The following is a 27,734-nucleotide window of genomic DNA, read 5'->3' on the forward strand; positions in this document are numbered from 1 at the left end:
GCACCAGTGCATTTGGCCGCCTCCTCCTCCGCCTGCTTCATAAGCTAGGCGTTGAACTCATCATTGGCTACGTCAAACTTATCTTTCCATGTTAGGTAGTCAGAGTCCGGCCGCAATGATTCTCATGCCATCCACATGATGGAGTCATAGTCCTCCATCATTTGTTTAACTAGGGTCTTTTTCTCTTCCTAAGCCTAGGACTTGTATTTATACCTGAGCTGGGTCTCTTTGTTCTGCAGCCGGCCCTTGAGTTTATCAACCTGCCCCTGCAGGCGGCCCGCCTTCTTGTCTACCTCCTTGAGGGGCTCCAGCTTAGCCTTGAGGGCCTTGACGTAATTTTAGAGCTCGGTTATCCGCCCCCTCATCGCATCCAAGTCTTGCTTGAAATGCAGATTTGCAGTCGTCTGGGAATACATCATATCAAGTGTCAGTAGTTCATTTTGGGCAATCTCAAACTGAGCAGTGTCTAATGAGGAGGAGGCTCGAGCTTTAGCAGTCGTTACTTCTTTTGACTTATCGTTACTTGGCTTTTTAAGCCCATTTACGCACAGCATAGCCTGCATTCGGCTAACATTGAGAATGGTCGGTATCAAGTAGCCATATGCATCACTTGAGATGAAATATCACAAATAAAATATCACAAGTATCTTACCTCACGTAGAAGCACCAAGATGGCGTCGAGGTTAAGGGTGCAAACTCCTCTTACGGACGCCTTATCCTTAGGATCAATTGTCCTCGGCATTTGCTTGGTCATCTTAAGGACAATCGGCCTCTAAGGGATCTCTGCACAATCAGTTGCTTGGTCTGGTGCCCTTTGAGATACTAGGTGCATGTTTACTCTACCCAACAACTTAGGGTAAAAGGTTACAGTGAATATACCTTCCGCCTCCTCCTCTTTGGCGGCCTTGTTTCCACCTTCTGCTGAGCCAACAACAGTTTCCAGTGGCTTACCACTCTTCGATACCCTTTGGGCATTCGGCTTTAGGGATATCTTGTTGGGGGTGGGGCCGTCATGTGCCTTCCTAGGCTTATGGGCAATGTGCTTTCTAAACTTGCTAGAAACGCCCACATCACCACCCGACTTCTTTTGAAGCTTCGGGTCCGGCTGTTTGGAGGGAGAGGTTTTGGACGATCCGCTCTACACAAAATACGCCAGTTGGTAGGCTTGCGGTATCAAGTAATCTCAATTCAAGTTTAGTAGGAAAGTTCCTCACCATGGGAGCCCCGCCTGACGGCTGCTCCTCGTTGGTCCGTTTGCCCAAGATGGACGAACGATAATAAGCTGCAAAGTGTGCAGCCGACTTCTTGGTGGCCTAGAGTTTTTCCATGGAAATATCTACACCAAGAGAACAAGAGTTAGAAACAAGAAAGTACAATCAAGTTCAAACAAAGTAATAAAAACCAAATGGCCTACTACTTCTCGGCCTCTCTGAACTAAGACAGCAAGCAAATATGTTTCGTTGGCTAGCTACTCATGATGGGGAATGTAGCTTTGGGGAGTGACCTCCTTCTCCCCCGTCCATTCATTGGTCCAAACGGCCACTGTAAACAGGTCGTGGTCCAATATTTACTCTTGCGCCTAGGACAGGCGGCAGGACTGTAAGTTTGTCAAGTTTAACTTTGTCATATTAGTTTCGATTCCCATGAGTAACTTTCCTATCACATATTAGAAGTCAAGTGTTTATATTGTTTTGGGTTGGGTGAGTGAACCGTTTATGCATTCAGTATTGTAGGCTTCTATTGTGAAGCTGAGTGAGCAAGTACTCGGGAAGTACAAAGATAATCTAAGTCAGGGTCTTAGGTTAGGTAGAATAGAGTTCTAATTTGTAGCAAGTTCATTCTGGAACATGTGAGATTAAGTCAAATTATAATATAGGTTGTAACATGAGAATTTCCCCTATTATAGTGAAGTATTTTGGAATTTGAAATCCCTTACAAGGGTCAAGGTTTTACTTCCACTTGGGCCCTGGAAGGTTTCCTCGTAAAATACTGTGTGTTGTGCAAGTTCCTTTTACATTTCTATTTTATATTATGCAAAAAGTAGGCATTAGGAACTCACTACAATTCACCCCCCCTCTTGTAGTGTTCGTCTCAACTAACATCTTTTTAATACAATTTAATTTACTTGTACTTTCTTTTTTGATATATTTTTAAAATAAAATGAACAAAAATTATTGAAAAAACATTTGATAGTTTGTTGTAAATGCTACTATTTAAAGATTATTAATGTGTTTTATTCATTAATTCCTTAAAAAATCATAAACAAAAAAGTTTTAAATATAATATTAATAAACGGTCTTTTAAAAAGTTATATGTGTTCTTTCACAAAAAAAAAAAAAAAAAAAAAAAAAAAAAAAAAAAAAAAAAAGTTAAATGTAACAACTTAAATTATATCCACGTAAAAGAGTGGATTAGTGCCTAGTAGTAGTCTAAGGAAAATAAAGGGTAAGAAATAGTCTTATCAATTAACTAAAAACAAGAATAAACAAATATCAAATGTAATTAGTCCACAAATTTAGTTCATATATACACTATACTATAATATCAATAATAACATATATAAAACACTTCCTTGGTAGAGAGAAATGGAATATATAATCGTTTGGATGAATCACATTTGATAATAAAGTTCTTAACCTAGTATTGAAATTTAAATTCATTTTTTAATTTCTTATCACATGTCAAACTTTACAAACTACATGTTGAGTAGATTACTTTTGTATAGGAAGTTTATTATGAATTAAATCAAAATCAGTTTTCAACCCATAAAATATAATCAATGACTCAAGGTTCATTAAATTTTCCAAGAAAAAAAAAGGTTCATTCATATAATATTGATTTCTAAATAAAAGAAATTGCCAACATACATTTTAAAAGAAAATTCCTCCTTAAAACTCTCTTTTCCTTTCATATTTAACCAACAAAAGAAATTAACAAAGAAATTAGCAAATAATAAAGATGTCCAAAGATAGGCAAAATGATAATATATCACCTTTTTATTAGCAAAAATCATCGGAGCCAACTCAAAATCTTTTTTCTCAATTTTCTTAGTGAGATATTTGCTATACTAGGTTAGCGAGGGAGAAATAGTAGAAAGAAAATGAGAAGAAAATTAAAATCATTAATTTTACTATCCCTTCATTAATAAAGAAAAATAAAAGTCACAATTTAGATTTCCTTCTTTGGCGTACAGGAAAAATCAAAATCATAAAAAAAAATTAAAAAAAAAGTTGATTAGCTAATAATTTTTCCTGTACGCCCTATTTTTTTTTAATATTTCTTCCTCAATCAAGGTGTGCAACCATGCATTTTGGTTGCCACTTAAAGTTTTTTATCATCATTGATGTTCTCCTCCTCTTAAGCATCACCAACCCATCATTTTCCGATGACACGAACACGTCGATTGCCATTGATTGTGGAGCAACTAGTCAAGGGAAAGATGGGGATGGAAGGAATTGGGATGTAGATACAAAGTATCTTTCTTCTCAAGGAAATTCTCAAACGATTAAAGCATCTTTTCAAGATCCTTCTCTTCCATCTGAGATTCCATATATGACAGCTCGGGTAAGCAACTCTGATATGTCATATAAGTTTCCTATCAATTCAACCTCGAGATATTTTTTACGCCTTCATTTTTACCCAACATATTATAGCTCTTTCAATATTAGCAACTCATATTTTTCCGTAATTGCGGCCGATTTTACCCTTTTAAACAATTTTAGCGCTGTTGTAACCGCGGAGGCTTTAACCCAAGCTTATATAATAAAGGAGTATTCTCTTGCTCCTTTGGATGGGGTTGATTCTTTAGAGCTGGTATTCAAGCCGTCGAACAAGCACGCAGGATCATTTGCATTTATAAATGGCATAGAGTTGGTTCCCACCCCAAATTTATTGGATTCGGCTAATTTGTTGGGTTTCTCTGACCAATCCTTAGATGGAAAGACTGCAACAACCGAGACGATAGCAAGGTTAAATGTAGGTGGAAACTATATTCCTCCCACCAACGATTCTGGTTTACTAAGGACATGGTACGACGACACGCCTTATATATTAGGGGCTGCTGCTGGTGTTACATCCTCGGACAATAACACGAAAGGAGTGCACTACAAAGACATGCCAAAATATATTGCACCAATTGATGTTTATAATACTTGGAGATCAATGGGGCCTGACCCAAATATTACTCTGAATTATAATTTAACATGGTCATTTTCCGTTGATCCAACCTTCACATACATCATAAGATTACACTTTTGCGAGCACATATATACCAAGGTAAATCAAAGGTTGTTCAATATATTCATTTATAACCAAACAGCAACACCTAGTGGTGCTGATGTGATATCGTGGACCGGATCGAAGGATGTCCCTATATATAAAGATTATGCAGTGAGTGTTCACGATGGAAAAGGACAACAAGAACTTTTGGTAGCTCTTCATCCAAGGGATGGTGTAGATAAGCCGGAATTTTATGATGCAATCCTTAATGGGTTAGAGATGTTTAAGGTAAGTGATGGAAATAAGAATTTGGCCGGGCCTAATCCATCCCCATCCGAGGCATTAGTTAAGGCTGAGAAAGAAAAAAGGGAAAATTTTACGAAAGATAAGCCTAACATCAATGTCATTGGGGCAGCAAGTGGAGTCGCAGCTGCATTTGGGTTAGCAACAGTTCTTGCAGTTGTGTTGTATAAGAAGAAGAGTAAGATGCCAAGATCGAAATCAGGAACATCTAGTTGGTTGCCAATTTATGGTAATTCTCATACATCAGGCATGAAGTCAACAATTGGAGGAAGTAGTGTGGCAAGTGCACAACTATCGACTGAGGCAACTGCCAATTGTCGTCACTTCACATTGGCAGAGATAAGAAAAGCGACTAAACACTTTGATGAATCAAATGTGATTGGGGTTGGAGGTTTTGGCAAGGTATACAAGGGGGTGATTGATGGGAGCTTTAAAGTGGCCATCAAGAAGTCAAACCCATCATCGGAGCAAGGAGTTCATGAGTTTGTTACAGAGATTGAGATGCTTTCGAAACTTAGGCATAAGCATCTAGTCTCTCTTATCGGCTACTGTGAAGAAGATGGAGAGATGGCTTTGGTGTATGACTTCATGGCACATGGTACTTTAAGAGAGCATTTGTACAAGGGCAATAAGATCAATCTTACATGGAAGCAAAGACTAGAGATGTTGATAGGCGCCGCAAAAGGTTTGCATTATCTTCACACTGGAGCAAAATACACCATCATTCATAGAGATGTCAAGACAACTAACATTCTATTAGATGAGAACTGGGTAGCCAAGATATCAGATTTTGGATTATCAAAAACAGGCCCTGAAACAAACCAAAACCATGTAAGTACAGTGGTGAAAGGTAGTTTTGGATACTTAGACCCAGAGTACTTCAGACGACAACAACTAACAGAAAAATCGGATGTATACTCATTTGGGGTTGTGCTTTTCGAGATTTTGTGTGCTCGCCCTGCTCTTAACCCAAGTCTTCCAAAAGAGCAAGTTAGTTTGGCAGATTGGGCACGAAGCTCGGTTAGAAAAGGAAACATAGATGAAATTATTGATCCTCATATTAAGGGAACTATTAAACCCGAATGCTTAAAGAAATTTGTAGACACAGCTTTTAAGTGTCTATCTGATCATGGCGTTGATCGCCCTTCAATGAGTGACTTACTATGGAATCTCGAATTTTCTCTTCAACTTCAAGAAAGTGGAGATGCTTCTAAAGCTACTTCAAATAACGGGAGAAACAACCAAAATGATAACATAAACATGCACTTGAACACTCTAAATCTAGAAGAGGATGATCAATTTTCGGCCACAACATCATCGTCTAACGAGCAAAACTCAAGTACTGCAATCTTTTCACAAATTGTCCACCAAACAGGTCGATGAGCGACTACTATATCATACATTAGAGACATTCTTGAGGATCATTGGAACTATTCATGCTTGAGATAACGTCAATTTATAAATATGTCTTTTTTTTTCATAGGGAATGATTATTAGTCACGTACGTTGTTTTATATTTTTTGAGTTTTCAATTCTTCAAATTAGTGTTTTTTTTTTTTTGACTTTGTATTTATCATCTAATTACGGTTTAAAAGAATGACATTTTCTCAAAAAAAAAAAAAATTAAAAGAATGACATTATTTTCATCAATTGATTATGACTTTTTGTTTGTAATAGCACATTATGATTATTATCCATAAATAAATAAAATATTGTAATAGAACCTTACATTACGACCTTTTCCTCTCATCTTCCACTCAATCTTCGCTTCACACGCAAGATTACCATTCAATCTCCATAACCATTATGTCCTAATTTTTTATCCATCTTCATCACAAAACTAAGTTAAATGCAGAAATATCTAAACTTTTGTATACATCCAGTCTACAATAATTTACTATACATCAGGGGTCACTTTTACAAATTTTTAGGTAACTTTATATCAATAAAGCAAAAATAATTCGTAACTTTTATTTATATCAGAGTAACTTTTATTCATATTAGTAACTTTTACTCATTTTAGAGAATATAACGGATATACATCATTTTATTGTACATCCGATTTATTAAAAGTATGTCGCAGAATAATACATCAAATGAAAATTCGGCTATTAGACTTCACTATTTTTATATTGTTTGCAAGCTTATGATTGTATTCTCAAAAATGCTGAGATATTGATATCAACAGTTAGAATATTTATAGGCAAAGAAGCATCTGATTAACATGACGGCCTGACGGGATCTTGAAGAGTGTTTGCTCGTAGCACCTGTACAGAGTTAGAACTGTGAATAACTTCAAGTACTACATCTTAGCTTGCATTTGGCTTCAAGGTTAATATTACAAGCGTTCATTTTGTGCACATTTTCCCTGTATTTATTTACTCAACTGATCAGAAAATGCCTACATTATCAGTAAATAAGCTAATATATTCAGTTGCCCTTAATTTCTTTCACTTCCTACAAGGGCTACAACTTTACACTTTTCAGGGAAAAAATATTTAAGGAAAATGAGTTAAATGGCTAGCATGTATACATCAAGCGAGATCGAAGATAATGCTTCTGAATGATGAAGCTAAGTTGTACTCAGCTATTTGAGACCAGAAATTAGTTCTGAATAGAAACTATGTGAAACTTATCAGGCACTTTCAATGATCAGCTCAGCAGCAGCACCCATTGCATTTATACCACTAACACCCACCAAAGCGACAGCCAATTCTTCTTCATTCCACAGCCTCAAACCCTTGCTCAAGCTCTTCAAAATATGCACGTCAATTTCTTGCAACCATGCAGGGATGCACCTCACCAACAAACCCAAAAATCCTGACACATAAGCCCTCCAAGTGGCCAATTCACAGCCAAGGGAAATCTTTCCTTCAAGAGCAGTAGCCATAAATTCAAGGTGGGAAGCAAGGACCTTGGATCTCAATTTTGAGGCTGATGATGCTGCATCAACGCCCCAGGCAAATAGCCCACAAAGAACTGCAAAGTAAGCCAGTGCATAACCACTTAATGTTGCAACAACACCCCCTGATTCTCCAATGTCAACTGTCCTCTGGGTTGATATAAACCAAGAGGGTAACATTTCTTTAAGCAAAGTTTGCAGTAGATTTATTCCCCCAGATATCCAGACAAAGGAAGCACCAACTGAAGCAGCAAGCTTGACACGTGACATAGCAGAAGTGAGAGAAACTTGTCTGTATCTCATTCCAAATTTGCATTTCTTTAATTTTCCTATAGTCTCATTGGATAAACCACCAGTCGCAATACCTTTCACTGACATCATCAGAAGAGAGACAATTTCTTCTGCCACAAAAGTGATGTTCCTGATGAATGGAGACACACGTAGGTAAAAGATACCAGGAGCAACAGGGGACATCCCATTGGAATAACCGGAACCAAATCCATGTCCAAGGAGAGCACCCACACCTCCATTTCGACATCTAGGGGATGCATTAAACCCCAAGACCGAAGAAAAACAGCTTCTCAGAAGCTGCACCACAGCATCATTGTTGAGGTTAAAGACAGCGCGTGAGGCAGAATGGATAAGGAAGTCACTCCAGCGCTTGGCCTTTTGAGCCCAGAGAGCTGCTACAATAGGCATGCAAGGCCAAGGACAGCAAGCTGCAAGTACGACCACTCCCCTACCAACCAAGTTCAAATAACGTTCATTGGCTTTATCAATTTTGTAAGTTATGGTGAGGCTCAGTAGTGCAGCTAATGGTAGAGAAAGTGTAGGAATAGAGTTACCCACTGCACAAGCAACACAAATCAAGGAAAATTAAGAGGAGCCATCACATTCTTTAAACAATACCACATATGTTTTAAATTTCTAATTTTACTGAAAATAAATGATCAAAATAAGCAGAGTGCGTAAATTAGAATCTAGAGGGGCAACCAAATAATGGTTGCCAGTGAAAAGTATCTGAGCAGTTAAAGAAGAGCAGATTCATAGTAATAACTAGGAAATTTAGGAATAGGTGAAAGAAAGGGAAGATTACTCTCTCTCTCTCTCTCTCTCTCTCTCTCTCTCATATATATATATATATATATATGACGACATTTTACAAATAACCCTAATTTATTTTCAAATTCCAGTTCTTTATGTACTAAATGCACAATTATTTATTTTTTCCACAATACCAAAGCGTATTAAATGCACAGGTTTCCACTATCCCAAAGTGTTTTTGCTGCAATTTTTATCATCTAGGTTTTTTAAGTGGAATCTCTTTGTTTTGTTTATTATAATGATATAGGGAATATTGTCCTCTTTTAAAGCTTTTAAATGATTCCTCCCAATTCCTAATAGGTTGAGCATATGAATAAGGGAGTACTTCCTTAGTTTCCTTTACTCAGAATAATTAGGAAAATTTGATATAATATACCTTCTACATATTACTTTTTTGCAAGAAACAACCTTATAAATTTTTTATATTATCCTCAGAGGCTCAAACTTAATCTGCCATTTTGCAACGCACCAAGAAAATGACAACATAGAGTCCATCCAAATTCCTATATTGTACCACATTGGCAAATAAGACAGAAGTAAGGAACTGGGTTCTAGAAAATTTTGCTAAGAAATTAAGGTGGGTGACCAAACACTAAAAAGATTTCTCAAACCCAGGTCCCTAGGCTAAGTTCTATTCTACTTGGAATTCTATGCAGGTGCCAACATTTCACAAAAAGAACTTTCCTGACTATTTCCTATCTAGGAAAGCAGCAGTTAGGTCATCAAATTACCTTCATGCTATACTTAATTACAAAATGTGTTGATTTTTAAGAAGAAATCCGTCTAAGTACTCACAGTCTCTATGGTGTCAACTCCACTCAAGACTGTCAGTAAGTCATCAAGCTGGAGCTAGAAGAAGCGCAAAAAGGTATGAGCTATGAGATTGTCTTTAAATGGAGAAAGACAAGAAAAACAAGGTATCAGGCAGCATAATCACACATTCACACCACTCATTATTCATACTTCATAGACAATTCCACTAATTTCAAGTCATAGGATTGTGGAACGCCTGGAGGGTGGCTAAAAAAAAAGAAAGAAAGGTAGTACTAATAACAAAGAATAAGAAGCAAGCAAATATATTACTCTTAGTCTTTATCATGGACACAGAAACTAAGTTCACCAGAGAAACTTGGGAGATTCAAGAAATGATACCTGTAGCAAGACTGGGAACATCAATGCCGGTGGTAGCCAAAACTTTATGTATTTGTTGTTCAACCATGGATAAATTAGCCGCAGGACTTGGCCAATCAGTTCCATTCATAGAAACTGGCTTCCAGACTCCCCTAGTTACTTCGGCTGTGAAGTAGCTCAATATGCTTGCCAAAGACGCTGGAAGAAAGTCAGCAAGATCCTTGAGCCCTATAATCCAAAATTAGCTTCTTCAGTAGCCATAACATTTAAATGTTAAAATCCTCAAATATACCAAAATTCAAAGACTGGATTTAAAAGCATGCAATACCAAACCAAAAATGACAGCATAGACACCAATTAAAAACAATAATATTTAAGATAGGAAACTATGTCGACAATAGGCAGCCCACAGAGCCAAATATAGGAAATTAATTAATGGCCATGTTATTTCAATAAAACTCATCTTCTGTGATAAGATATGCCATGATTGCCATCACAGGTTTTTCCAACTTCTGCTGCTGAGAGATATCTATTGCAGCCTTTTACTGCTGTACACTGTCAGCTGTAATGATCCATTGCTAATATTCAGACGCCTACAAACGTCTAAACCTTCTACAATTTTCTTAAATCAGAAACCTTTAGAAGGCATATTTCCTTCAACAGTTTTCAGATGAGAAAAGGTTTTAGTGTTTGACTATCTGAAAATATATAACCCCGAAATCTGGCATCAGACCAATTTCACCCGAAGTGAACTAAAAAAAGCTAGTTATATAAAAAGAATGACACGAACAGAAACAAGCATTCGCAAGCTGAGTCTCACCATCTGAGTGCTGACTACTGATCATAACACAGTTGAGGTAAAGTGCAAGTGTGCAACTCAAAATAAGGGTGAGAAGCTGAGAAACCTCAAGGCACTAGCTTAGACTCATGATGATAACTAGCTTAAGACACAACTTATGGTGGGACATTAATCTGTCCATCCCAAAAAGATTGGCCCAATTTACTTTGTAGTTTGTCCCAACAAGATTGTCCCATTTCCTTATTTTTATAACAAGGCCTCCACAATCTTTCTCTACTCTTTTCACTAAGCCACAATTTTCCAAGACCCCAACCAAGTGCTAAATTCAGCAAAAAGGAGGGAAGGAATTGAATAGGAGAAGCCAAATGCAGCAAGTAAATGATGCTTTTTCATCCCTCCTTCCAAACTTAAACCATTATCTTATATTCTATCCAGTGCCCCCCATCCTTCATATCACTCCACCACCCACAACAGTATTCCCCTTTCCATCAATCTCCTTTAAGAAATTAAAACATGTTTGTTTCAATATCACAAACGGATTTGATATTTTTCTCTGCAAGAAACTTGTTATAACACATCTCAGCAAAAACCACATCCTTCTGGTCTCATTGTTATGAAACATTGACTCGCTCTGTTTCAACATATCTTTTCTGTTACATCCATTCCATATTCAAAATTGGCTCTTCGCGTCAAGGGAGCAGAGAAAGGTCATAAAAAGGAGGAAAAAACATTAACTTAGCAGATAAACTGCATTCCCACAACCAAAGAAGAGAACACGTGGCAAGTGGCTTTCATATTGGTATTGCAGTGTATAACAAGGCATTGATTTTTTTTCCTCACTTGATTGCACTAACGAGGAGAAACAGCTAGCTATAGTTGATAAATCACAGCCACAGTGCTACATAGAAGTGTTTTAGACTTTTAGTGTTGTAGGTATGCCTAGAAGTCTAGAACAATATAGAAATGTATGAATATAATATGAATCTTTCATACACCTTAGAGTTCAAGAAATAAATACTTTACTACTCTATTCAACATGTAAATCTCAAAAATTAAATGCCTCTGTGGCTCAGTCCCTATTTAGTTGACACACTTTGACCAACACAATGTTTTAAGCAAATTTATCCGACATCTTATTTTAATGTGTAATTGTTGATTAAGGGATATATTCTATTATTGTTAGTGGGTAGTGGGGTATTATTTCATTAGCTGAATAACATAATCATGCTGCATCCGTGATTTTTTTTTTTTTTCCATTTTGCATGTTCTACTTCAGAGTCAAATTACATAAAATACAAATTTAGGCACATAAAACTGCCAGGGATTGCATACCAACCTGTGGCTAGGTCACGTGGAGACAACTTATCATAAGCACATGCTGTTAAAGCCGCATCTAGAACAAAGGGAAGAGCTTCTAAAATATCCCATGCAGGTAGTTGCAGCCGTAGTACAGCCTCTTCCACAGATGAACCAGACGAACTGCTACTTCCAGAAGCTGTACCTCTATTCATTTTCTTAAAGAGCATAGTTAAAAGAGCCTCAACGATTTGATGAACGGGGGTGCCTGGCGTAAGACCAGAAAGTGGGGAGGCAATGCAAGCTTGATGCTGTCTATACCAACATTTTAATTTAGGAAAAGAATCCATAAATATGGGTTCAGTGGAGGGTAGAGTTATCAACTTGGAAATTCTCTGGTATCTACTCTGATCTTTTGCTGCACTGCCACATGATGCTAGCTGGGAGTTCCTCACCAGGAGAAGGTACTCTGGACTTAGCTGGGATGCCACTGATGGCACATCACCCAAGGCTTGCTCAATAGGCGTATGATCAAAACACCACAGTTTCAAAAGAAGAGTAAATGCATTAGAGAACACTGCATGAGAATTTATTTCCTCTCCTGTCGAAAGAGTCCATGATATTTTTGGAGAACAAGATCCAAACACCTCACAAATGGGCATCAGTTCTCCAGCAAGATGTGGAACCTGAAACAATCATCAGCAAAACAAATACATGAGACTGGAACTCAAAGCAATTCTTCTTTGGAAATTGAACAGTGAATCTATGCTTAAACCTCTCTACCTTCATTCTGCCATTTGCAATCTTATGTGCATGCAATGCACCCTGTTTATGATGTTAGTGATGATTCTCTAGGAAAATATCAAAATCATGCATCCTCTGACCTTTTGTGACTACAATTCCATGTCTTAAAGTATGCATAGTAATGGTGGTTTTTTAGGTTAAGTTTTGCTACAACTGACAGCATATCCAAACTTGTTCGGTGAATTCAGAAAATCATATAGGTGAAGGGGTTCATGCAAGCAAAATGTGAGGATTCAGGTTGGTGGCGAAACAGAGGTTTGCCCTGTAATTAGGTAAGTACCTGAATACCTGATGTCCTCTGTGTTTCCTATTACAGGATTGGGTTTGGCTGATTGTGGTTCCTCTGGGAGTTATTTCTGGGCCAATACATTTTGGATATTACTTAGCTTACATCGTATGGCACTTAACGGCAGCATTAGTTCAAGTTTCAAACTCCCTCCATGGAATATGGTTTACCTCAATCACTAATTCTAATTATATTCTTAGCTTTTTATTCCTTTATTATATTCTTATGTATAGGGAGGTATACTCTTTATAATTTATACAAACAAAACAAAACAAAACACTAAACCTAACAAGGCATAACTTTATCTTCCAGAAAAATTGATCTAAGTAAGAACCAAAATCCTCTTCCTAAGCTTTGGGAAATCTGGATAAGTTTACATATTAATGACAGCATTTCCCATGACAAAAATGTATAATTTTTATATAAGTGGCCTATTTAAAAGAGGCAAACCTAAAAGATGCTAGAATGATCTTTCTAAGGTAGGATTCAACATGAAAATACAATGCTGAAATGGCAGCCTAAAACTGATTTGACCCAAAGAGACTTTCAAATGCCCACTTCACTAACTTCATGCTCTCTTGACCATCCCTGGTTTCCTGCAGTGGCCCCCTTATCTCTAAGCAAACTCCAGGAGACTTTGCTTTGATAAATCCATTTGTAATAAGAAGTCAAATACCAAACTACCATCTTACATGAAGCAACAAACTTCATCACATAGGAATGGTAATAAAGCAGAAAATTGTGAGTTACACAACATTTATGTTTTTTATCTTAAAAAACACACATCTATCTTTCCTATAAGTTCAATTGAGCAAAAGTTCCTTTAATGATGCATCCTTTCCAATCCAAATTCCAAGCTACAGAACTACCTTTTTGGTTACTTACAAACAAATCTTCCTGCTTCAGATTAACTCCACATTGAAATATTTACATTTTTTTTCCCCTCCAGTTTACAAGCCATATTAGCTGGTGGAGCAGTAACCAGGAACATAAAGTAAATCAGTAACATAGGATGCCCTCGAACCATGTATCCATCATTCTTTAGACAAGCACTAAGACCTTTACATTGCAAGACTCCTTTTCAGCTGTTTATTAGTCAAATTGTATTTACGCAGTGCAACCAGTAGGCCCAAGTAGGAAATAGGTACATAGTCCACTCTCTATACAAAGATTGCAAATTTGAAACAACCTCAACAAGGCCCAAGTAGGAAAAAGGTAGATAGTCCACTCTCTATACAAAGATTGCAAATTTGAAACAACCTCAACTAGGATCAGCAGATCCCTGTTAATCACAATTTTTAACTTGCTGTCAGTCTGTCACATTAATTATCAGAAGAGCATACACTAAAAAGACAGAAGAAAACACATGCAGAAGTGTGGAAGATGGTTCCACGATAATTTTTGAAACAAAACAAACCAATGCATTTTAAGATCATAACTTCCCCTCATCAAGGTTTCAAGTTCCCTTTTTGAGAATTTTGTACAGCGTGAGTCATATATTAGCTTCTGAAAAAAAAAAAGTTACATGTCATACTTCTAAATGACTCGTTAATTTTACTACTGCCTCTTGAACATTCAACTTGCAGTCAAGCCATCCTACTTCCTAGCATCAGAAACATGAAGCATATTCAAGACAAAACACAGACAAAAAGTTATTTTTCTGTGCTTGATTTCGCAACTGCTTTCCACCTCTATATTTTCCTAATGACTGCATGAAAATCTCCAAACTTGATCTTTTACTCGTATTTTTTAAAAGCAAATCTATCTTTCTGATTCCTATAGCTCCAAGTGAAATGACAATTTGACGTCCCAAGCCTTTACAAGTGAAAGAGAAAATATGAATTCTTGCCAGCTCAATGAGAACTCAGCTCCTAAAAAATGATACTAAAAAGGAGCAACAAAACACTAAGGGTGGGGAAGGTGAACAGCAAGAGTTGGATAGTAGAACATTATATTATCTCCAACATGAATCAAACTTTTGTAACATAAATTACTGAGAATTGATTAATTTTATGGGCTACATCAACCAATAGACTATCAAATTTAACAAAAGCATTTTTGATGAAATCATAATAAAGAAGCAACCAGTTCAACCTACCAATCCATGAAGTGAAAAGATCTGCACAATGTCAACTGTTGCTATGCCAATAAGGAGAACATTCAAGAATGGCCCATAACTAATCAAATGACTCTCACTTCCAGAATACTCTGCTGGAATGGGAGGTGATAGCAACCTTAAAAGAAATAAGACAGTGTGTTCCTGGAGAAAAAGATCATATGTAGCAACCATAAAACAATCAGGATGTATAAAAATAGTGAAAAGGGCACAAAAACACCAACGAATAGCAGCTATACCTGCACATTCCAACCACGAATAAGCGATGCCCCACAGAGAATTGTGGCAGCAGATATCTTCTCATCATCTGATCCGCCAACTGCAATCTCATATATTTTCTCTATCTCTGCTAAGCTTCCGATCAGACAAAAGGGAAGTGAGTTCTAAAACGCTGAGAGGGGGAGAGGGGGGGGCTACTATGTATCAAGGCACCAGAAATATTATACATAAAAGCAGAATAAGATTATGGAGGATTCTCTCTTTCATTTAATTTTCTTGCCTTTTTCTGTACTTTCAGGAACCTGATTATTAAAGAATTACTTTCCAAAACAAGGGTAAAGGAAGGTTGAATGACATTCTTTTTTTTTAAATTATGAAGTACAAAAGTAAAGTGGCTCATTAAACCACCTAGGTCTCCTTTTTGGTATGAAAACATTACAAAGCTTTTCTTTCCAAAACAAGGATCTGAAAAAAATATCCTTTCCATTATATTTAGTTGTAAGTTAATGTCAAAATTCCCTTTCGCCTGCATAAGGAGGATAGAATCCCAACAGAAAAGCAGGTGTGCGAGTACAGAACTTATCCTCAAGAAGAATTAAGCTACAGCATTGACTAAATGAAATCATTAAACAATTAACAGCCAGAACCCAATAAAAGAATGGGGAACTTCACGGCAGAAGTAAGCCAAAGGAATTTAGTTGCTTTTAAAAAAATTTAGTCTCCCAACCAGAAACAAAAATATGGCCATGCAACTAGCTTCATTAATTAAATTCTTGGGGGTGGCACCAATGATATCGAATCTGGTCTACAATTTGTAGGTGAATATCAGCAAAGATATCACTGACGTATAGGAACCCTATTCCCAACTATAGACCTTGAGTATCAACACCAAAAATGTCTACATTACAATTTACAAATCACTGCTGAAGTATTGATTCATGTTTTGTATAACCTTAAAGTGAAGAGAAAAAATTATTTTGAAAAACAAGTGTAAATTTATAGAATTAGTTTACAAAATGTTAAAAAAAAAAAAAAAAAAAAGAGGGGGTGGGGGTGGGGGGGGGGGGGGGGGGGATAAATAACAACAACAAAACCACCACCCCACCATAATAGCCCCTTCAACTCCAGCCCCACATTCCATTTAAAGCACAAAGAAATACTAAGGTATACATTAAATATAGCAATGTGGTATCAAGTGAAGCATTATACCTTGAAGCAGGGCAGGAAACCAGAGCATTCACCAATGCAGAAGTAAGTGGGGAACCTTTCATTAATGATGACCAACCAGTAACTTGTCCGGATACACGGGGAATTTGGTTGACCCGTGCATTCACATAGCCAGGCCATGTGTATGCTGATTTGTCCAATAAATTTCTAGCAATACAAGCCTCGACAATTAGATGGCGCAAATTCCCAGCTGGCAAGTTACAAGATAGGTCATTAAATTATGTATATACACAAACGCTTGTACTTCATAAATAAAACTAACAAACTAGATTAAAGGGTGTTAAGATCTAAAGAAGTAGCAAATAATGCAGCTAAGGCTAACCTGTATGCAGAAAAAGTCCAGGTTAGATTGTTAGAACTGAGAACGCCAAACAGGTGCACATATATGGATATAATGGCCCAATAACATGGACGGAATAATGTCTATCCTTTTGCATAGGAACAAGATAATTTGTGATCATATACATACAATAAACCCAACATAAACATGATTAGTATTTTAGTGTCCATATCCATTTAGCCTTTGGTCCAGAACACACAAGCAAAGTCAATTCCTTATTTAGAACTTTAGAATACTAGAATTTATAAGAATTATAACTAATGAATCGCAATAGAATCAAGAATTAGTGTTAGGGAGTCCTTAAAAAAGGTAAAGTTACAAGCAGAGTGCCAAACACATTGTACATTGGAAAGAAAAGCATTAAGAATACCACAAAGCGCTCCATGAAAAATTGTGGTCACAGTAACGGTTCTGTTGTCGCATAAATGGCTTGCAACAATCAGATAGAGAAGATCGTTGACTTCCCTGTAATAACTTTTTTTAAAAATCAACAAAAGTAAACTTTTTGAACTTCTAAAGTCATATTTTTTACTTATACCACGATAGTGCCAAAGTAATTATAAATACTCCATTACTTTTTTTTTTTTACACTATTTAAATTTAACTATTACAATAACCTTTTATCATAAATCAAGTAACATAAAGTTCATTAAGGCAACATAAAATAGAATGCATAAAGAAAAGCAACAGAAAAGTAAAATAAAAATTTTAACATCAGAGAAAAAAATGAAGCCCAACCCACATCTCGTTCAAGCTGTTTTTCAAATGTATAAACAACTATTTTTTTAAAAATCAACTTCGTAAAGTAGTCAAAGTCCACATGTATTATTTTTCCTCCCATGGAAGCCAACTACCAAGTTTCTAGAACTATTTTCTTCTACTCTAAACAAAAATATTTCAAAAGGAGACATTGCTTCTATCTCTACTTTTTTCTCTCTTCTACATCACCATCTCCATTTCTTAGATACGGGCTATGTTACATTGACACGGGTACGGGTATCCGATATTGGTACGAATCTGAGTATCTGATACATCATTTTCAAAAATTTAGGACACGGAGAGACCGTCTTAACTTCGGACTCTGGTACGGATACGGCAATAAAAAGGAAAAAAAAAAAAAAAAAAGAATAATTGTGGCATGTTCCTATAAAAATTTTAACAAGTTTTTATGTACTACGTATTAGACTATATAGTGTAGTACTATTTACCTAATCTAAAAACGTACTGCACAAATTTAATAGAAAAATATAAGTACTCTTATTTACTGTGCAAGCTTTAAAAAGCATAGATTATAATTTCTTAAAAATAAATAAATAAATAAATAAATAAATAAATAAAAAAAAAGAGAGAGAGAGAGAAAATGGAGTGTGGGGTAACCTGTAGCAGTACTTGTCGGTCTTTCTTTCAAAAGAAAAGTAATACTTGTCGGTCTATATTTCTCTCTCCAGCCATTTATTTTTTATTTCTCTCTCCTCTCTCCTCTCTCCTCTATGATATAGTTGATTCATCTTCTCACCATTTTTAAAGCTCCAAAGAGCTTGCAGCCATGAACTCGCCAAAGCTTAAAGTTAATAGTCTGAATTTCTGAGATTTAATTAACGTCCGTACCGAGAGCGAGATGACGTATCCGGAACGGATTTCATACCCGGATCCGTTTCGGGTCGTACCGACCCGGGTATGACGGCAATTTTGTCGTGTCCGAGTAACATAGGATACGGGTACATCAAAGACCAACAGACAAATAGCACAAAAAGAAACCCCAAATTAAAGATCTCCAATTTAAAGACCTTGGCAAATAGATGCCTCGACATGATCTACACAAAAAATTACAATCATAAATCTATCTTTCTTTGTCCATCCTTCCAAAGTTAACATTAACCTCACCAAGAATTAATAAACATTAAAATCTAATATGTTTCTTTTGACCTTTGGTTCTTCCTCAAAAACTGTTCAAAAAATTCACGGTTGTTAAACTAACAATTGCAGAGTAGGGTTCTACCATTACAGAACGACCATTGCGGTGAATTAGTGGTGATTTCTATCTCAGCATTATATACCAGGGCTTCACAGGACGGTCACTCAAAAACCCATTATATGATGCCCATTTCTAGAACAAAACAGCCAAGGTTGTTTTTAATGCCCCTAACACATAAAGATTCCACTGGAAAAATCACAGTGGAGATATTTTAATTCTTAGAAATACGATTAACAGATTAAATACTCAGCTAAAATCTTAGGCATAACAATGATATGTTCATTTTACATAGTGTCTCTAACCCGTCTCTTAAGCATTTTATGAGTTTTTTTGCATTCTTCGGAGAAATTGTATCTAGCATCTGCCCTCTGGTTGTGGTTTCAGCTTCACTTTATTTTGTAGGAGTTGGTACTTTTCATCCGCTTTTTCAACCTATTTGGAACAGACACGGAGGCGTTTATAATTGAAGTGTTTGTGACCTGGCTTTTTGGAGCTTTGAGATGCAAGATGGGCCTTTTGAAGAGGCAAGTTTGGCTTGGATCAAGTGAGTGCAAAATCAGGCCTAATGCACCCAGTCCACCAGAGAAGGTGGCCTGACCAGGCGTGCTAAAAATATTTTAAGGAAATTTTCAGCAGCTTGGTTTGCAGACCTGATCGGACAGTAATATCTCAATTCACCGGGCGAGGTTGCAGGTTTGCAGCTCACATATTAGCAAGTTCATTTTCTCCCTCTTGGCACTGGCTAAAATGGGCAGTTTTGTTCAGCCCACCAGGTGTTCTGTTGACACTGTTTTAGTGTTTTTCTATTATTGTTATCTTTTCAGGTAGCCTATATAAATCTATAAAGAGGCATACGAGACGTCTGCTGTTATTATTATAACTCCCCCTTTCATTAGAACCCTAGTTTTAGGTTTTCAACATTATTCTCTCAACTTTGCAATTGGTTCAAAGTTATATTTCAATTCAAGACTTTGTTTCCTCCTCAATAGTATTGTCGTCTTTTTTCCTATTATCTATATTACTTATCGCTTAACTTTTTATTGCTTATCCCATTTCATGTCTTTGAATGTTAAAGTTGCTGTCTCTAATTTTAATATGCCTGAGTAGTATTTTCTAGGGTTGGACAATGGACATCTATGAATGCATAAAGGGAACTTAATTGAATGGATTGATTGCTTACAAAATCACATTATCTTTCTATAGTTTGTTAACATTACTTAGTTGTTTAGATTCTGGCCGGATTTGATTGATTAATTTATTTGCATTGATTATGCGCCATGAGGTGAATAAATAAATAAAATAAATTAAAAAAAACACACACACACACACTATTAAATTGCGAAAGCTTGCTAGTTACATGTTCTAAGGGTAACAAATGACTTGACCTGTCAAAGAGACTGTCAATCACTTAGCTACAATGAAAGTACAATATAGAAGAATATTCGTGAAAGCAGAGAAGAAACCACTCACCACAGTTCATTGGTACATCACTGACACTGACAGAATCAAGGTATCCACTGTTAATATTGAGTCCCGAAAGATACATTATAGCTTTGATAGCAGCTTGATTTGCAATTGAAGCAACAGATGGTGGAGGAGTCAACAAGCCTTCATACTCACCTAACTGCTGCAAACAGGAAACCAACTCATGGCGACGACTACTAGAAGCCTGTTTATCCTCCCTTTGACTAAACTCAGACCCCTTAATATCTTCGTCAATAAGGTTAAGAAGCACAAGAGGTGTAATGGATAATAACATGCACAAGCAAGAGTCAAGACGAGCTACAGGGCCATCACAGGGATTTTTCTCCTGAAACAGTAACGAAGGAAATAACATCAATAAAAAACATGAGATATATACATTATACTTCCATATATCAATTGGTCTTGTATGGACCCGGTTTACAATAAATTATTGTAGACCCAAAATTTGACACTTTCAAATAATATAATCACATTCTGGATGATATAATCACTTTTTTAGATGATATAATTATCTTTTTGTGAGTCATATTTTGAATTATATATATAATCTCATATTAAACCATTTAATGAGATTATATAATTATCTTTAGGATGATAAAATTTAAAAATCATGTTTTGAAATGATGTAATTTACTATTTGATACTCCCACCGTTTCATAATGTTAGTCCCATATAGAATCAATCACATAAAATAAGAAAACAAATATATTTGGAATCTAACATTAAAGTACAACATAATTCATAATTAGTTTACCTTATTTAACTTTTTTGATTTTTTATTAGGAAAGCACAAGTCATAATTGCATAATTTAAGGTAAAAATTCCTTATTTAGAGTTATGTCATTAATCCACAATCAATTAATTCCAAAAAAAAAATCAAGATATAAATGAAATATATTCAATATGGGTAGATCTTTTTGAAACACCCAAAATAGTATATGGGACTAACATTATGAAACGCCCCTTATAATGTAGAATAAGACTCATACAGCATTAGCCTACAGCCAACAAATGTGATAAAGGCTTTTCTACACTAACTTGTAATCTTTTAACCCTTTTAAGGCAGAAGAAGATATTGTTTCTCCAAATGATAGATATTACTATTCCCTCCCATATTAGTTGTCAGATGTAAATGAGAATAATTAAAGAAGCACAGTGTTTCCCACCATTTATATATTACTTTTGGCCATAAGCATATAAAATGTCATGTTTATTGTAATTGGAAGCTTGACAGCTATTTTGGTATATCTAAAGAAGGAAAACTTGACAGCCACAATGGGACAGAAGGATTATTATGCTACTTAGACTGAATAAAAATACCCTTTGAACAAGGCGTAGGATTGCAATCCATAAGCCTAGGAAGGTGTCATGCCATGTGGTGCTGTAAAGTGCCTGAAGTGATTTGACCATACCTGCATGTGAGGCAAGTAAATTCTCAATTCATATGATATGACACAAATCACAACATGAAACACCAAGTGAAAAGCATACTAGTAAGTGTATCAATGGCACATGTTGGAGTCACTACAATTCCTTCCATAGCATCTTCTAAAAACAGGTCAATTGGGAGCCACAGAGAAGAGTTACTAGCACCATGGCATTGAATAGAGGACGGTAAAAAGCATCCAGGGGCCATTACTGCATGAAACTGGTGCTGGAGGCTTGTCTTGCTTTGCCAATGAAGATGCTTGCTTGTATCAGATGCCATCTGCGCAAATATTTCTGGAGTTGTGAGCTTGGAACTCCTTAAGGCCGATGATTTTGAAGCAAGTAGTTGTAGATGTTGGTAGAAATCACTCCAATATGAGGGCCTAGGCAATGCATGAAAGGGATCAGAACTTAATGTTGGTTGCCCTATAATTAATTATACATAAATAAATGATGAAATATTTGATTACTCTCTCCAATAGAAATAATAGTCAGATACACTAGTTTGAGATGTTGAGAAATTCACTCTCCTAAAATAAGATGTTTAACATAATTAAATTTCCCAAGTGCCATTATTTGAACTGAATAATGGATAGATGATGGGGATGATGTACTTGTTGCTTCTTTTAGATAAGAAAAAAATTCCACTAAAAGAAAACTAATTACAGAGTAAGGAGAACGGTAATCCAACACCAAGAAACTAAAAAGAAGAATCTCCAAAGAAACTAAAAAGAAGAATCTCCAACGTTGATTTAAATCCGAGAGGGAGAATCCAAGAAAGACTCGGAAGCATAAGCAAAGAGAAGAGATCTGGAAATTGCCATAAGGAGTCAAGTAGCATGCTAGAAAAGATTACCCCCATCAACCTAAGCCATTAAGTGATGCTCTTATTGTAAATAAATACCAATAACTATTAACTACACTACATGTTACAAAGAGGGGAATAGGGTGAGATTACATTCAATCAATCAATCAAAGCCTTAATCCCATAAGTGAGATTACATTCTTGACACTTCTTTTAAATAATTATGTTGACCCATAAGTCCATAACCCTAAACCTCTGTTTAGAGTCCTACAACTTTCAATTATTATTAGCAACTTTGTTGTAAATATTAACCTCGGCGATATATTGTATATCAACCTCAGATCTATAATTTAGCCATTACTTGATAATCATATTAAAAAATAAATAAATAAATAAAAAATAAAAAAAAATTAATTTAAAAAAATAAATGGAAGTTTTTAATTACATTTATCAAAAGCCATACAACATCTATATTAGAATTTAAAATCAATAACTCGTTAATTACAAATCAAATTGGATCAAATAAACCTATCCCATATAAAACTACAGTTGTCGTATGTGATGACACTTCTACAATCAAAATACCTTTTTTTATATAATTTGAATATTTGATTCATGTATTCTTCCACGATGAAGTCAAAATGATCAAAGTGAGTCATAAGTTAGCAGTCCCAAGTCACATTAATTATAATAATTTAATAAAATAAAATAATCTAATGCATTTTAAATATAAAACTACTTTTTCCTTTAATTCAAGTATAAACTACATAAATAAGATGGGCCTTTTCAGCAATTAATTTGAAGTTCAAGTGCAGTACAACAGTTTTATTTTAAAATACTGCAGCATCAATGCAAGAGTGCAACAACTATTTACATTTGCAAGCAAGTAATGCTAAAGATGTTCAACTAAAATTTAGACCCTTGCAATCTCCTGTTTCAATTAGCAAAGAAATAATTTCGAAGATGAAATTATATACACAAGCACCATAATAAAATAGCGCTTACATATTTTGACGCACCAAAAAAAGAATCTGTGACGTTACTTTACTCTGCAAAGATTCTACTATCATCTCAACAGCCATCAAGGTATTTCTCTTCAGTACTCCCTCTTGGAATTCTATTTTGTTTTCCAGAAAGCGGCCATGATTATCAATATCCATATCCTGTATCCCGGTCAGCCATCTAGAACTCTTCTCTGGACTGTATTCCAGCAACCCTTCATCATCCAAAGATGCATCAACTAATTGCCACACGTTGGAAAATACAAAAAGCACTGAAAGAACAGCAGGACCAGAAGCTTGAATCCCATAGAGATCTGAAAGATGTAGAGCATCATCTATGGCTTTCAAGATTCTGCAACCAAATTTAAGTTAAATGTTAAAAACATAGCCATAGCATCAATCACATATCTGATAAAGATGGACTAATACATACGAAGCCCACTAATAACATATTCCAAGAATGTTAACTACTCCGTATCAACTAAAAGAAAAGGCTGTACTGGAGCAATCCAAATAGAACTTTTCTTCATAAAACCACATGCATTCTGCCACATTATTGCATTATAGTAACACTATCTTATTCTTTTCTTTGTATTAATCTTTGTCCTTCAAAGCCTTCATTAAAAATTAATCAAACATATTTCAGATAAATACTCAGTAAACCTAGAAGCACACTAATTTCCATAACATGCAGTCCACTTTCTAAAGGAGAACGGCTCAAAGTTATGCTTACTTCTCATGGTTTGATTCATGCAGTTGAGATGCAAATGAAGAGCCATATCTTTTAAGTAGTTCCATATAGAGTCTATAGGCGGCAGGATGAACACGTCGACTTGAAATCACCCTGCAAAATGTCAAAATACAATTGAAGTTGACAGCACCAAGTGCAGCTAGTAGGAGTATACACTGACAGAAAATACAAAAAGCAACATTAAACTACAGAAGGTTTTTTATTTTTATTTATTGGCTTTTCTGGGGAAAGAGAAAAACAAGAGTATTACAACCATAACTAGTAGAAATTCTTTCATCATCATAAAGATGTAAAGTATTAGAGGACATGAGTCTTCTAGAGCTAGAGGGGGGAAAAAATTGTGCCAATCACACTTTTGGATAAAGACAAGGCATGAGACAACAGACTTACAATATATGGGAACCAAGGTATAATGAGATAATGAGTTGAAAGTAGAGTAGACAACTCGATTTAAGAGTTCTTTAAATATAGTTTGTTTAATGATTATAATAAAAAAATTGTGGAAAGGTAATTATGAGGATTTTAGTGAAGGTCTTTCAGTTAATTTATGCCTTTTTTCCATAGCTCTTCTTTTTCCTTCAAAATTGATAAAACAACTAGGTTAAACAACAGAAAACTAAAAATAAAAAAATAAAATAAAAATAAAAAAATAAAAAAAAAAAAATCAACTACAAAACTACTCATTTTTCAATAGTTTTACATAATAACAATTAAGTGAAAACTTTATCAGACTCTATTTATCAAAGGTTTCCATGATAACAAACCAAGCAAATGAAAGTTAGACATTTCCATATATTTATGTAGGTTTACTTTTCTATAATTTCTATAAATTTATGACCCCTTTCTTTTCCACATTAAATTGGTTCCCAATCTTCCCAACCAAAGTATGAGTCCTTCTTCACTAGGAACTTCCAATTGCACCTCACCCAACTCAAATTTGTTTCCCCAACTAGGAAAAAGAAAAAACTCTTCTCTCCTCCCTCACGATAAAAGCAATCAACTCACAAAAGTCGGCCCAAATTCATTGCAAACACACACAAACCACTCTCCCTCCTCCCTCTCCTCCCAACTCATCCAACCAACTTCCCCCACCCTCTTCAAACCACGAACTCAATCCTCATTTATACGTAGTATGCGCCCCATTTTGCAATACATGATCAAAAAATAGGCTTAAATGTTATGGTCTGATTAATTATACCCAAATTTTGCCATCATCATATTTTATACCTCTCCTTATTACCATCTTGATGCTATAAGCTCAATCCCCACTTTTGTGAACACTTTACGCCAACACATAGCCGTCGTTAATTCGTATACCACATACAATACCAATCTGTCTAATTGACCTTTAAACAATAATTATGTTTTCCCTAACAGTTAATCCTTGATCAATACACAAATTTTTAACATTGATTACATTTATACAACAAAAACACATTAAAATTAGTCAATATAGCATGAAATTAAGCATTAAATAATTACTTAATATGATATAAAAAAAAATGCATAAAAATCAAATTACCTAGTAGAAAGCAAAGCAAGAACAAGCATAGGAGGAACAAACTTAAGAGCCAACGCTTTTTCCAAAAACTTCCATGTAATTGGAAAATTGTTATTCCAGCAAATATGAAAAACCAACAGATGAGAGAGCTCAACGGAAGGTAGAGTCAACCCAGCCGAGTTGAGGATGGAACCGAGTTGAATCGCCCAAACCATTGGATCAGTGTTCTTCTCTTGAGCTAATTTGGTAAGTTCGAGAACAGTGTCCCAAATTCCTCCTCCATTTGTTTGCAGGGTTTCCGCCATTGTAGAATTCTTGGAGGAGATCGAAAGGAAATTTGGGAATGAGGAGGTCTTAATTTTTTATTTTAGAGTGTGGGTTTTGACTAGAAGAAATGAAGAGTCAGTTCTGGTGGCGAAGGGAGATTCGGCCGTAATAGGCATTGATATGTTTACGTTACTCGAGTTGTGGCTGGCTACGGAATGCAATTTTATACTTCATATCAAAGAGCTCGTTCTACTACGGGTTCGATCGTTATCGGTCTATGCACCAGAAATTCTTGGCCTCAAGTTGGTAGAGTCCAAGTGGATTCAATTAAGGGTATTTTCGTAAATTAAAAAAAATACTTTACTTGTGCATTAAAATTTAGTACCAACGAGATATATAGATTACCATTTTTGTAGTATTGAAATATCATCTTGCAACACATTGGTATCATCATAACGGATCCAGGGGCGTACGTAGAGATACAGTTGTACCCCCATTCTCAAAAAAAAAAATATTGAGCAAAGAGACCTGTTTTATGTAACAGGCGGTGTAACACCCCCAAAATTCGAGTATTTTTAAAACAATAAGAGTAACCTTTTTAACTTTCAAAACCCAACCATCGAACCCTGGGAGTGTTACTGCTACACTTATTTTCGGTAGAAAATAAATGCAAAGCAAAATGAAATAATATTTAATAAACTAAGGGCAATAGCAATAAGAGGTTTTGTGGAGAGGTTTGTGGGAACAATTTAGAGGTTTGTGTGGGATGAGGTTTGTTGTAGAGAGGTTTGTGTAGACAAACCGGTTTGTACTAGCTTAGTTGGCAAAAAATTTAAGTTTTTCTCTTTTTTTTTTCTTTACTTTTCGTTTGAATGAATTTAATGAGGTGTATTGATAGTAGGTCCCCTACATAAACCTGCAAATAGGTTTACCTATTGTTGATTTAAGGGTTATTAGAAAAGAGGATTGTGTAATGATGACGTGGCAAGTGAACAAACCTCTTAAAGATTTGTTCTATTGTAGATGCCCTAAGTGGTGGCACAATAAAAATAAAATAAAAAGTCATTACATCAAAACTGCAAATTATTTGAAAACAGTAGTTAAAAGGAAATAATTAAATTCAGAACTAAATTGGCTTAACTACGTGATTATTCTAACGTCTCCTCACATGTAACCGAGTACCCTCTTACCAACCTTGATCGTGCGTAAAATCTCTGGGTAATTAACCTCCAAAACGTTCACCTACTAGCCTCCGTTTTTATACCAAGACAACTATGGTGATGGGTTTTTAGCGAACAACGCAAAACAGAATTGGGAAAATGGTTTCTTGAGAGTTCAATGGTTTTTCTCACGGCAATTGGGATGGAAGTATCTACAAGGCTCATATGTAGGATAAGATTAAAATTCAAATGGAGTTGTTTTCTTGTTTCAATCCGAAACAACCAACTGATAAAATCAGTTTTTTTTTTTTTTTTTTTTTATAAATTTGAAAATAGAAATTATAATATATAAATTTGAAAATATAATTGTAAATTTGAAAGTTTATACTTGCAAAATTGTTGACTAAATAATTAAAATACTCAAAATTTGGGGATTACATCTACTCCTCCTAAAATGAAAGTTCGTCCTCGAACTTTAAAGTTAGCTCTCAAATAAGGCTCACACTATGACAAAAGCTAAGTTAATATTACATCCTACCCCCCTTTAAGAACTAAGTTAATATTACAGGCGGTCTTTTAAGTATTGTCATACAAACTGACACGCTGTCAGACCTGA

General features: G+C 35.6%; 2 protein-coding genes across 2 annotated transcripts; one reads left to right on the forward strand and one right to left on the reverse strand.

The window, feature by feature from the left end:
- Positions 1-3,226: 3,226 nt before the first annotated feature.
- On the forward strand, positions 3,227-6,119 carry LOC145614293 (receptor-like protein kinase ANXUR1). Its single transcript, XM_081669325.1, has one exon. It carries the CDS (start codon positions 3,304-3,306, stop codon positions 5,902-5,904), a length of 2,601 nt encoding a protein of 866 aa, XP_081525451.1. The 5' UTR covers positions 3,227-3,303; the 3' UTR covers positions 5,905-6,119.
- Positions 6,120-6,804: 685 nt separating this feature from the next.
- Positions 6,805-26,135, reverse strand: LOC145624006 (mediator of RNA polymerase II transcription subunit 33A-like). Its single transcript, XM_081676932.1, has 12 exons — positions 25,713-26,135; positions 24,173-24,283; positions 23,444-23,791; positions 21,697-22,016; positions 21,526-21,617; positions 20,191-20,530; positions 16,388-16,595; positions 15,199-15,313; positions 14,942-15,103; positions 11,794-12,439; positions 9,680-9,886; positions 6,805-8,271 (listed from the first exon to the last, which is right to left on the reverse strand). Exons 1-12 carry the CDS (start codon positions 25,994-25,996, stop codon positions 7,157-7,159), a joined length of 3,948 nt encoding a protein of 1,315 aa, XP_081533058.1. The 5' UTR covers positions 25,997-26,135; the 3' UTR covers positions 6,805-7,156.
- Between the last annotated feature and the right edge of the window lie 1,599 nt (positions 26,136-27,734).

Source organism: Chenopodium album, chromosome 3, assembly GCF_948465745.1.
Source record: "Chenopodium album chromosome 3, dcCheAlbu1.1, whole genome shotgun sequence".
Lineage (NCBI taxonomy): Eukaryota > Viridiplantae > Streptophyta > Magnoliopsida > Caryophyllales > Amaranthaceae > Chenopodium > Chenopodium album.

Bases quoted from the DNA above. Each gene is read 5' to 3' on its own strand.
- LOC145624006 (XM_081676932.1), bottom strand. From the start codon at position 25,996: ATGGCGGAAACCCTGCAAACAAATGGAGGAGGAATTTGGGACACTGTT. The intron at 24,284-25,712 runs GTAATTTGATTT...GACATTTTGCAG, and splicing joins CTTGCTTTGCTTTCTACTAG to GGTGATTTCAAGTCGACGTG. The intron at 22,017-23,443 runs GTAAGCGCTATT...TGCATTGCCTAG, and splicing joins TTTTTGGTGCGTCAAAATAT to GCCCTCATATTGGAGTGATT.
- LOC145614293 (XM_081669325.1), top strand. From the start codon at position 3,304: ATGCATTTTGGTTGCCACTTAAAGTTTTTTATCATCATTGATGTTCTC.